Source organism: Bufo gargarizans, chromosome 5 (assembly GCF_014858855.1).
Source record: "Bufo gargarizans isolate SCDJY-AF-19 chromosome 5, ASM1485885v1, whole genome shotgun sequence".
Taxonomy (NCBI): Eukaryota; Metazoa; Chordata; class Amphibia; order Anura; family Bufonidae; genus Bufo; species Bufo gargarizans.
Window position 1 is genome coordinate 475,726,343 of NC_058084.1, and position 12,806 is coordinate 475,739,148.

The 12,806-nt window shown below is 46.0% G+C and overlaps 1 protein-coding gene across 1 annotated transcript in view; it reads left to right on the forward strand.

Moving 5' to 3' along the window:
* Window positions 1-12,806, forward strand: part of PHF14 (PHD finger protein 14) — a 174,336-nt gene that overhangs the window by 79,876 nt on the left and 81,654 nt on the right. The window contains exon 14 of the mRNA XM_044293783.1: window positions 4,331-4,499. Within this exon, the coding sequence (XP_044149718.1) occupies window positions 4,331-4,499 (169 nt within the window). The remainder of the gene's footprint in view (window positions 1-4,330; window positions 4,500-12,806) is intronic.

Consider the following 12,806-nt stretch of genomic DNA (forward strand, 5'->3'; position numbering starts at 1 on the left):
TCTCTTGTTCAGGGTCTTTCTCTCATTCAGTGCCTTTTTCTATTTATCTCATTCACTCTCTTCCGCTCTCATTCAGCCTCTCAGTGTTTGTCTGATAACCGGTGCCAGAGATGTCCAGTAGCCACCTACCTCCCCCGATGGTGGCTCGCAGACATCTACATCACATCTATGATCTTTACTCCTACATGTGAACTTAGATCTTTGGACTTGTATGATCCTCCATTTGTGCATTTTTTGCCGGCCCACCGTGTCTCCAGAATAGTGGAGCGGGAAGCCTGTTTTTTTTTTTCTTTTTTTTTTTTTCTTTCCTTTTAAGTAAATTGTAAGGAGCATTAAGTGTCATCTGTTTGGAGGACAAAGAGGCTCCTTTCCCGGTGGGAGACCAGGTAGAGTAGGTCACATACTCTGAAGCCTTTCATTTTCGGCTTACCACCTGCCTTTGCCCTGGGTTATAAGCACAAGCTCCTTTCATCTTGGTTGTTACGGTTGGCTAATTTTATTCTCTTTGCTTTTAATTAGTCCAAATGTTCTCGGAGAGGGATGGGTTTTGGTGAAACGGAGCCGCATTGATGACATTTTTTATTTTCTTATTCAGGGTGGCCCCCGACTGAAGAGGTTCCCTATTAAATAAAACCATAAAAAAAAACTCCCATCATTATTCTGAGTCCCCTTCTTGAGTGATGCCTTTTGATATTCAACCATTTCTCAGCAATCTTGGTCTCTTAGATAACAGATGCAGAATGTCTGCCATTAATGGCCACCATAACAGTACCCATCTTTCCAAAGGTCCTAAATTCATATTTTCTTCTCTCTCTCTCTCTCTCTCTGTTCCCCCTCTGGTCTCTCACCTTCTCTCCTGGTCGCTCTTACCTGCTCTTCCAGTCATGAGTTCAAGCTTGTTCTTCTGGTTGCTCGCTCTAGCTCTCTCTTCTAGTCAGTTGTTCGCCATAGCTTGTTCTCTTCCAGTCACTCTATCTTGCTTCCTATCTTCGGTCACTTTTGCTTGCTGTCTTTTGGTCGCTCTCTTTTGCTTCCTGTCTTTTACCCTCTTGCTTGTTGTCTTTTGCACCTTGCTTTTTCTTTTTTGCACCCGCGCTCGCTCCCTTGCTGGCTGTCGCGCGCTCGCTCCCTTGCTGGCTGTCGCGCGCTCGCTCCCTTGCTGGCTGTCGCTCGCTCGCTCCCTTGCTGGCTGTCGCGCGCTCGCTCCCTTGCTGGCTGTCGCTCGCTCGCTCCCTTGCTGGCTGTCGCGCGCTCGCTCCCTTGCTGGCTGACGCGCGCTCGCTCCCTCCCTTGCTGGCTGTCGCGCGCTCGCTCCCTCCCTTGCTGGCTGTCGCGCGCTCGCTCCCTCCCTTGCTGGCTGTCGCGCGCTCGCTCCCTCCCTTGCTGGCTGTCGCGCGCTCGCTCCCTCCCTTGCTGGCTGTCGCGCGCTCGCTCCCTCCCTTGCTGGCTGTCGCGCGCTCGCTCCCTCCCTTGCTGGCTGTCGCGCGCTCGCTCCCTCCCTTGCTGGCTGTCGCGCGCTCGCTCCCTCCCTTGCTGGCTGTCGCGCGCTCGCTCCCTTGCTGGCTGTCGCGCGCTCGCTCCCTTGCTGGCTGTCGCGCGCTCGCTCTCTTGCTGGCTGTCGCGCGCTCGCTCCCTTGCTGGCTGTCGCGCGCTCGCTCCCTTGCTGGCTGTCGCGCGCTCGCTCCCTTGCTGGCTGTCGCGCGCTCTTTTGCTGACTCTTGCTTTTTTTTTTTACTTGCTCTCGGTCGCTCTCTTTCTTAATGTTTTTCTCTACCTTTGCTGCTTGTTGAAGGATATGTGCTCTCTTCCATAGACCCTGGCTGTAGATGGTGTCTAAAATGGTGTAAATTTTTTTTATTTGCCTCCCAAATTTTGAGACCTTCTGTAGAAGCCGTAGGCACCCAAGTGTGTTTTATTTTTTTTCAGCCTGAAGCCCTCTGCAGACTAGCTGTGCGCCAGGTATGTAGTCCACACAGGGCTAAAAAAAATAAAAAACCTGGAATTCTGGCTTCTACACAGAGTCTTAAAATTTGGGTGGCAAATAATAATTTTTTTTTGTTGCATTTGCAACCATTTTAGTCACCATGTCAGGAAAGGATATTCGGCTTGTGTCCTCAGTCACTTCTTAACATTGCTGACGTCCATTTCCATCTAACCACTTGAGGAATTTCAAGTCCAATTTCCCTACAATAAAATGTGCGGTGAAATGTCACCCACACCCTCTTAGCTTTTATACTTACTTTCTTTTTTGTGAAATAGCAGTTTGTAAAAGTTCTCGCTTCCTGCGAGCTCCCGACTGCTGAAAATATCACAGGCTTGTTCAGTTATTATTCCAGGATTACTAGTTTTAGTGTGACTTTTTATTATTATTGTAACGGAAAAGAAAAAAAAAAACTTTGGGCGGTGAGACCCAACTGCTCCTTCATTGAAAATGTCGTTACTTGTATGGACAGATTCAAAGCTAGGAGAAAGAGCTACACCTAAAACTAAAATAGTTTTTTTATTTTTGGTGCTCTATGTTATACAGTGACATCACGGTGACATCACTGAGAGTTAGATCATACAACAGGGAAACTCTCTATTGCTTGAGTAAATTACCTTAAAAAACAACATGAAAAAAAGTCAAACATTTATATATGTTTCCCGTTTCTGACCTACAAAATAGAAACTTATCTGCTGCAATTTTAAAGGGCATCTGTCACCTAATTTTACTGTACTTAACCCATGGCAGTGCAATGTAATGCTACCTAACATAATTAAAACCGTCCTTTGTTAGCATTATCTTTATTTCTGAACTCCATAAAATGAGCTTTGATATGCTAATGAGGCCTAAAGTGCCCAGCGGGGCGCCAACAACTGTTTAAAGTGCCCAAGGCAGCCTCCTTGCAAAAGCCCAAGACGGCTTCCTCCCAAGAGCCCAAGACCACCTCCTCTATGACGTCACAATTTTCATTCACTTCTCATTGAAGTTGCCTGCTCTTGCGCACTTCCCTGCAGTGGGCATCAGGCGCGCATTAGGTACAGCACCTGCTTTGCTGGCAGAAGTAAATGAAAATAGTGACATTGCAGAAGAGGTGCAGACTGGAAGGTGCAAAGAGGAGGTACTGGGAACAATTGAAAAAGCGGTCTTGGGTTCTTGGAGGAGGCGGGGTCTTGGGTTCTTGGAGGAGGCGGGGTCTTGGGTTCTTGGAGGAGGTGGGGTCTTGGGTTCTTGGAGGAGGTGGGGTCTTGGGTTCTTGGAGGAAGTGGGGTCTTGGGTTCTTGGAGGAGGCGGGGTCTTGGGTTCTTGGAGGAGGCGGGGTCTTGGGTTCTTGGAGGAGGCGGGGTCTTGGGTTCTTGGAGGAGGCGGGGTCTTGGGTTCTTGGAGGAGGCGGGGTCTTGGGTTCTTGGAGAAGGCGGGGTCTTGGGTTCTTGGAGGAGGCGGCGTCTTGGGTTCTTGGAGGAGGCGGGGTCTTGGGTTCTTGGAGGAGGCGGGGTCTTGGGTTCTTGGAGGAGGCGGGGTCTTGGGTTCTTGGAGGAGGCGGGGTCTTGGGTTCTTGGAGGAGGCGGGGTCTTGGGTTCTTGGAGGAGGCGGGGTCTTGGGTTCTTGGAGGAGGCGGGGTCTTGGGTTCTTGGAGGAGGCGGGGTCTTGGGTTCTTGGAGGAGGCGGGGTCTTGGGTTCTTGGAGGAGGCGGGGTCTTGGGTTCTTGGAGGAGGCGGGGTCTTGGGCTCTTGGAGGAGGCGGGCTCTTGGAGGAGGCGGGCTCTTGGAGGAGGCGGGCTCTTGGGCTCTTGGAGGAGGCGGGGTCTTGGAGGAGGTCTTGGGCTCTGAACAGTCGTTGATGCCCGTCATTAGGCTTCTCATTAGCATACCAATCAAAGTTCATTTTTTAAAAATAAGGATAATGCTAACAAAGTATGGTTTTAATTTTGTTAGCACTGCAATGGGTTAAATATAGTACAATTAGGTGACAGATTCTCTTTAAATCATAAGAAAGCACAAAAGAAACTAAAGTTGGCTAAACTAAGAATTAAAAAAAAGAAATGCAAATTTAGGTACACTTCTAAAAAAAATATGGGTAAACTAAGAAATATAAAAATATATATTTGGCCAAGATAAGAGATAAAACAAATAAATTGAAATCCCCCTTAGAATGCAACGTTCCAAAAAGGGGAAATTTAGCCCTGGACAACAATAGCCAACACTCCAGGTCATTGAAGGATTTGTTTTAGGTGTTTTTTTCTGTATCTTTCTACTGTTCACAATGCCAAGTTATATAAATATTTTATTTAAAAAAAAGTGCTCGAGAAGAGAAAAAAAAAACATTTTCTGATTTCCCTTGCCTGTGCAGGCAGTGCTCGGAGTGCGACCAGGCCGGTAGCAGCGACATAGAAGCGGATTTCGCCATGGAAACTTTACCGAATGGAACCAAGAGATCCAGAAGGCAGATAAAGGAACCAGTGAAGTTTGTGTCGCAGGACATGCCTCAAGACCCCAAGAAGATTCCTTTAAGGGGCACAGTAAGTATCAGTAGGTCACAAAGTAGAGCTGCAAGTGGCTGTCCAACTGGGGAGGCTGTGATTTTTGGGTTTGTAAGGCCCCCTTGGCCAAGCAAAAGCATCTGTAGGGTGACAGGGCAACTTTAACCTAATAACAGCCAAGTTTCTCACAAGTACGTCCTCAGGGTAGGTCAACACCCGGGACCCCCTCCCATCAGCTGTATGAAGGAAAGGCGTGCGCTAGGGGTGGGCGATATAAACGATATACGATAATATCATCATCAATTCGGCAGACGATATAGATTTTAGTTATATCGCAATAGATAACCATGGAGCGGTAGTGAATTGAAGAAGCTTCTCACTCACCGCTCCGTGGCCTCCCGATTCTCTGCACCGCGCTGCAGGGCCTTGCGTTCACACATCGTCAGTGCCCTGGCTGACGCTGTGTGTGACGTCAGGTCCCTCCCAGTGCATGCTGGGAAGAAGTCGTGGCCCGTCTCCTGCAGACTCCATCAGCCAGACGTGCAGGAAAGGTAAGTGGCAGGGGCCCATATCTACAGAGGGGCGGGGGGGGGGGGGGTGGCTATGGCACGGGGCTGATGGCGCTGGCTGTGGGACATGATGATGGTGGCAATGGCACATGGGGCTGATGGCGCTGTCTGGGGGACATGATGATGGTGGCAATGGCACATGGGGCTGATGGCGTTTTATAATTTGTATACATACAAAAGAAAATAATAAATATATAGCGTTATATCACACATGCTTCAAATTATATTGTGATAAAGATTTTAGGCCATAGCGCCCAGCCCTAGCGTGCGCCAAAGACATAGCAGGAAGAGAAGAGGGAGATGGCACTGAGCGTTTCCTTCATACAGCTGATCAGCGGTGGTGCCAAGTGTCGGACCCCCATCGATAAAATATTGATAACCTATCCTGAGAATAGGCCATCAATATAAAAGTCCGGAGAACCCCTTTAATCCTGCGCTGTGTTAAAGCTCCTACAATTCTGGAAAAAGCAGGTTGAGCGCCAGTCTTCTCTCTTCCCAGCTTCATAGCGCTCTGTATAGTGCTTAGCGGCAGCGACAATGTGTGGTGACACCCCACGGCATGGCGGAGCTGCGGGGTCCTAATGTCGCCATGGGGCTGTTTTGATGTGGCGGCTCTTTGTATGCCCCAGTAATTGTGGAAAACTGTAAAGTAAAAGGGACGTGTCCTCCGTAGATTTTTTTTTTCTTTTTGGTAATCTCATATGGGACATATTTGTGGAGATATTTATAAACAAATTGCAATTCATGGCGCACACCATATTTGCCATAACTTGCAACTTTTTGATCCTCAAAGGGTGGAGCATAGCAAGAGGCCTATCACAGCCCACCGGATTTACTATAACTTGCACCAGAAACTGGCGTCAGTTACAGTTCTACACCAAGGCCCCTGGTCGGCGAAAATGTGAGTTTCTGGTGTACGGAGCGCCAGAGATGCGACCGATGTATTCATTAATAAATTAGGCGCATCTTACTCCAGAGTATAGAAACTGATTTGATAAACTTCCTCCAAAGTGCTGCGAATGTGTGACCCAGGGGCGTTGCTAGGGTCTCAAAGAATCCGGGGCCCAAGCCCCAATGAATATGGCCTAGTTCTATGTCTCCCCTCCCCCCCACACCGCATTTTGCTGTACTCACTATACAGCAGCACATACCTGTCACATCCAGGGCCTCCAGGGTGACGTCTCCTCGGATGTAGATCGTCTCTGTCATCATCTTCTCCATTCCGTCCGTACAACTTCTCTCAGCCGCCTCGTCTCTGCAGAGTGTGACACACGGACATCTTAGCTTCTTCCCTTTTCTATAATCATCCAACAACCTGGAGTCCCCACAGTGTTATCCAGCCGCTTGCTGTGCCCCCCGATACCCCCAAATACTATCCTGAAGAAAAATGACTGCTATACAGAGAGTCCCCCATAGTAATAGTGCTCCTCAAGGTCCCACCAATAGCGATTCCCTTCTAGAATGCCTCCATTAGTAATACTGCCCCCAGCAGTGATAATGCTCCCCAAGAGTGCCCCCATTAGTAGAAGAGCCCTCCAGTATTAGTAATACCCTCACAGAGCCCCCAGTATAAATAAGCCCCCCTATTGTTCCCCCAGTGGTAATAAAGCTCTCTACAGACCCATCAGTAGTAATAAGGCCCCCATAGTGACAGATCTATAAGTCCCTCCTATAGAGCCCCCAGTAGTAATAAGAATGCCTAATGTCCCCTGGATTTGCAGTGCCCCCTGCAGTTATATTCCACATTCGGGGCCTGGGACAAAACATCAGGGGCCCAGGCCCTGAATGTTGTAACCTAGCAACGCCCCTGGTGTGATTCACTTCTATGGGACTGCTGAGTGCAGTGTTACTGTGGAATAGTTTTCCCCACTAATTGCAGCATGTGTATATATTGGTGTGACTGTCCCTTTAAATGAAGACATCTCAATATTGCTGACTGGTATTTTATCCCATAGCAGATCTATTAATCTACTTTATATGTTTATAGAGCTGAAATAGTTTATTTTTATTTTTTTTTTGCCGTGTTTCTGGTGTAAAATCAATAACAATAAAGCAGAATCGCTCGACCGCAGCTTTGCCGTACATATAGCGAATTAATTACACCTAATTTCAATTTTAAGTGAAATTAATCGGCTTTGCCTTCATCTGGAAATCCATATTACTAAAGAGTATGGCCAGCTGTAGCGTGCAGATTGATCACATCTGCTGCTCCTGCGGAGAGGGGTGAGGTGTCATGACAGGGGTTGTTTGTAAGATGAATTTGTAACTCTTAAAAGGGAAGTCTCTATCTGAGTCTGAGGATTTTACTAAAAATGTTGCTTGGTCTGTCACATTTTGTACAGTATAACGGCTAAGCTCGTTTGTACAAAGTCCATGTCTTCCATTTTTCTTTCTTCATGGAGATCTCCCCAGGCAGGGGTAGTTGCTCATGTTGGCCAAGACACAGATCAAGGAGCCTTATATGGATTGAATTTGCTTTTATAGACTGGGTCAGAACCAGCAGAGTCATCTCATAATTGGCAGGCAGGGTTTTGAGTCACATATGACTGCTGGGGGACCAAGATAAGACAGAATAGTAACACTGTACACATTGATGGGGGCTCTGTATGCAGCTGGCCTGTTCTCTGGGAGAGGGGGCTATAACCCTTAAAGAGGTTGACCCATCTCATACACATCGCTAGGATAGGTCCCCAATGTCTGATAGGTGCAGCTCCCACTTCTGGGACCCGCACCCATCTCTAGAACGGGGCCTGCAAAGTGAAGACGAGAAGACTGCACGTGCACGTTCGCCCTCCACTCTTTTCTATGGGACTTCAGAAAGTAGCCCAGGGCAGGCTCGGCTATTTCCGTCAGCCCCATAGAAGTGAATGGAGCCGAGGCCACGCTTGCAAGTTGCGCTACCCATTTATTTTTGTGCAACTTTCAAAAATAGCCCATCTATTCCCATAAAAATAAATGAAGGTTGACAGCGCATGCGCGATCTGCAATCCGCCCTCCTTCACTTTGCTGGCTCCGTTGTAGGTAAAGATGCCGGAGGTGGGACCCTAACTCAAATTCCGAGCCTGATAAAACAACTGCTTTTACTCTGCTTCTGAAGATCACAGAAATGTCCTGCCTTTCTGTACGTGTGATTTTTATTTTATTTTTTTCACCCTCCCCTTATCTGTTCTATGAGCTCCAGAGCTGAAAACAGACATAGTGGGAATTAAGGGAAAGGACTTCACAGCAGTACAGTACTGGGAGATTCCACAGAAATAGACACCCCCTTGCTTGTGAGAGAAATGTGTCTAGCTGTGCAGCTGAAAAAGACATTAGGGAATCCCCAAAAAGACCTATTCCTTCACAGCAAAAGCATTATGCAAACTTTTTTTTGACAACTCAGGGATGCTTTAAAGTAGTCTAAGGTCTACCCCTGTGGCATTTTCAATACTCTGTGCTTTACACTGCACCTCGACTTATTCTGATTGGCTGCTCCGTATAAGCACAGGCTCAGCACTGTCAGTATATAAAGAGATAATTTAGATTACTTTTGAGAACTGAATGGCCATATGGTCCAATGAGCAAATCCTCCGGTGAGAAAGAGAGGATTATCAGGCGACTCTTGTACCTATGGGGAAAAGGAGGGAAGGCTACAGATCTGCTTTAGTCGTGGCCCACATAAGTTTGTGTAGTTTTATTTCTCGCATTTGCTGTGCCGTGTCCTGGCATCCAAGAGAGATTTCATTATCTATATTTGTGCTTACAAATGCACCTTGTCACAGTTTGAAGCGCAATGTTGGTTTTCAGATATTCCAGAAGACCCTAAGGGGAAAAAAAACAGGTGCAGGAGCGCGAGCAACAGACACTGGTAAACTCATTAAAAGTAAGCGTTACATGTCAACACAGACAGCGCTACCTGCTAACAGATGTACCGCGTGCTAATAGGAATGCGGCTCTGTACTGTCTAGTATGGGCCACAGTATCCCAGAACTGTTCACGGCTCCGGATCAGCCCTTATTAATTATGGAAAGACCTAATAAACGCTTTATGTAAATGTACCAGAAGGGCCTGACACTCGGCCGTGTCTGCACCTCGCTGTCCATAAAATGTAATTTCATGGTGTATTTGTATCTTTAGCTTACTTTTATGGGGTCAGAGTTCCTATACGAATGTTAAAAGAATATGCCACCAGATGTCCGAGTAACAGGGTAAGGCCACTTTCACCCAGTGTTTTCCCTTTCTGCTATTGAGATCCATCATAGGATCTAAATAGTGGAGGAAAACGCTTCTGTTTTGTCCCCATTCATTGTCAATGGGGACAAAACTGAACTGAAGGGAACGGAGTGCAATAGAATTCATTCTGATCTGTTTGGTTGCGCTCCCATCACGGACAGAATAACGCTGCACGCAGTGTTTTTGAGTGCGTCCCCAATTGACTTACAATAGTTTTAGAGACTGATCCGTAATGGCTATTTTAGAGATAATACAACCGAATCCCTTCATAACGGATGCAGACGGTTGTATTATCATAACGGAAGCGTTTTTGCTGATCCATGACTGATCCAGCAAAAATTCTGGTGTGAAAGTAGCCTAAGTGTACAGTATGTGCTGGAACTTCAAATAGCTAAATAGACAGTTGAGTCACAGCCTTTATTATATATATTACAGAGCTGCACTCACTATTCTGCTGGTGCAGTCACTGTGTACATACATTACATTACTTATCCTGTACTGATCCTGAGTTACATCCTGTATTATACTCCAGAGCTGCACTCACTATTCTGCTGGTGCAGTCACTGTGTATGTATATACAGGTCCTTCTCAAAAAATTAGCATATTGTGATAAAGTTCATTATTTTCTGTAATGTACTGATAAACATTAGACTTTCATATATTTTAGATTCATTACACACAACTGAAGTAGTTCAAGACTTTTATTGTTTTAATATTGATGATTTTGGCATACAGCTCATGAAAACCCAAATTTCCTATCTCAAAAAATTAGCATATTTCATCCGACCAATAAAAGAAAAGTGTTTTTAATACAAAAAAAGTCAACCTTCAAATAATTATGTTCAGTTATGCACTCAATACTTGGTCGGGAATCCTTTTGCAGAAATGACGGCTTCAATGCGGCGTGGCATGGAGGCAATCAGCCTGTGGCACTGCTGAGGTGTTATGGAGGCCCAGGATGCTTCAATGCGGCGTGGCATGGAGGCAATCAGCCTGTGGCACTGCTGAGGTGTTATGGAGGCCCAGGATGCTTCGATAGCGGCCTTAAGCTCATCCAGAGTGTTGGGTCTTGCCTCTCTCAACTTTCTCTTCCCAATATCCCACAGATTCTCTATGGGGTTCAGGTCAGGAGAGTTGGCAGGCCAATTGAGCACAGTAATACCATGGTCAGTAAACCATTTACCAGTGGTGTTGGCACTGTGAGCAGGTGCCAGGTCGTGCTGAAAAATGACATCTTCATCTCCATAAAGCTTTTCAGCAGATGGAAGCATGAAGTGCTCCAAAATCTCCTGATAGCTAGCTGCATTGACCCTGCCCTTGATAAAACACAGTGGACCAACACCAGCAGCTGACATGGCACCCCAGACCATCACTGACTGTGGGTACTTGACACTGGACTTCAGGCATTTTGGCATTTCCCTCTCCCCAGTCTTCCTCCAGACTCTGGCACCTTGATTTCCGAATGACATGCAAAATTTGCTTTCATCCGAAAAAAGTACTTTGGACCACTGAGCAACAGTCCAGTGCTGCTTCTCTGTAGCCCAGGTCAGGCGCTTCTGCCGCTGTTTCTGGGGAATGCGGCACCTGTAGCCCATTTCCTGCACACGCCTGTACACGGTGGCTCTGGATGTTTCTACTCCAGACTCAGTCCACTGCTTCCGCAGGTCCCCCAAGGTCTGGAATCGGTCCTTCTCCACAATCTTCCTCAGGGTTCGGTCACCTCTTCTCGTTGTGCAGCGTTTTCGGCCACACTTTTTCCTTCCCACAGACTTCCCACTGAGGTGCCTTGATACAGCACTCTGGGAACAGCCTATTCCTTCAGAAATTTCTTTCTGTGTCTTACGCTCTTGCTTGAGGGTGTCAATGATGGCCTTTTGGACAGCAGTCAGGTCGGCAGTCTTACCCATGATTGCGGTTTTGAGTAATGAACCAGGCTGGGAGTTTTTAAAAGCCTCAGGAATCTTTTGCAGGTGTTTAGAGTTAATTAGTTGATTCAGATTAGGTTAATAGCTCGTTTAGAGAACCTTTTCATGATATGCACATTTTTTGAGATAGGAATTTTGGGTTTTCATGAGCTGTATGCCAAAATCAGCAATATTAAAACAATAAAAGGCTTGAACTACTTCAGTTGTGTGTAATGAATCAAAAATATATGAAAGTCTAATGTTTATCAGTACATTACAGAAAATAATGAACTTTATCACAATATGCTAATTATTTGAGAAGGACCTGTATTACATTACTTATCCTGTACTGATCCTGAGTTACATCCTGTATTATACTCCAGAGCTGCACTCACTATTCTGCTGGTGGAGTCACTGTGTACATACATTACATTACTTATCCTGTACTGATCCTGAGTTACATCCTGTATTATACTCCAGAGCTGCACTCACTATTCTGCTGGTGGAGTCACTGTGTACATACATTACATTACTTATCCTGTACTGATCCTGAGTTACATCCTGTATTATACTCCAGAGCTGCACTCACTATTCTGCTGGTGCAGTCAGTGTGTACATACATTACATTACTTATCCTGTACTGATCCTGAGTTACATCCTGTATTATACTCCAGAGCTGCACTCACTATTCTGCTGGTGGAGTCACTGTGTACATACATTACATTACTTATCCTGTACTGATCCTGAGTTACATCCTGTATTATACTCCAGAGCTGCACTCACTATTCTGCTGGTGGAGTCACTGTGTACATACATTACATTACTTATCCTGTACTGATCCTGAGTTACATCCTGTATTATACTCCAGAGCTGCACTCACTATTCTGCTGGTGCAGTCACTGTGTACATACATTACTTATCCTATACTGATCCTGAGTTACATCCTGTATTATACTCCAGAGCTGCACTCACTATTCTGCTGGTGCAGTCACTGTGTACATACATTACATTACTTATCCTGTACTGATCCTGAGTTACATCCTGTATTATACTCCAGAGCTGCACTCACTATTCTGCTGGTGCAGTCACTGTGTACATACATTACTTATCCTATACTGATCCTGAGTTACATCCTGTATTATACTCCAGAGCTGCACTCACTATTCTGCTGGTGGAGTCACTGTGTACATACATTACATTACTTATCCTGTACCGATCCTGAGTTACATCCTGTATTATACTCCAGAGCTGCACTCACTATTCTGCTGTGTGCATACATTTCTTACTTGCTGTAAACTCACATTTACTATATACTGAATGGCAAATCCTTCTTGGCATGCCTCACTTTTGCCCAGCTGGGCACACGACTCTAGAGGTATCACTTGAGCTGTCTTAGTCTCCAGATGCCATGGTGACGGCTATATTGGGTTTTATGTTGACCACAATATAATTATATTCCTCCTGAACTATAGAAGCAAACTGTGGCTGGGAGAGCAAAAACATAACATTTTAAAAAGGCTAATTTCCCTAGATTGAGGGCAGGGTTTCAGGGCATAGATTGGGAACAGCTATTATTTTATGCACTTGCTGTCCCCAGTGGAGCTCACAATCTAAGTTCCCTATCTTTATGTCTTTGGAGTGTGGGATGAAACCAGAGAACC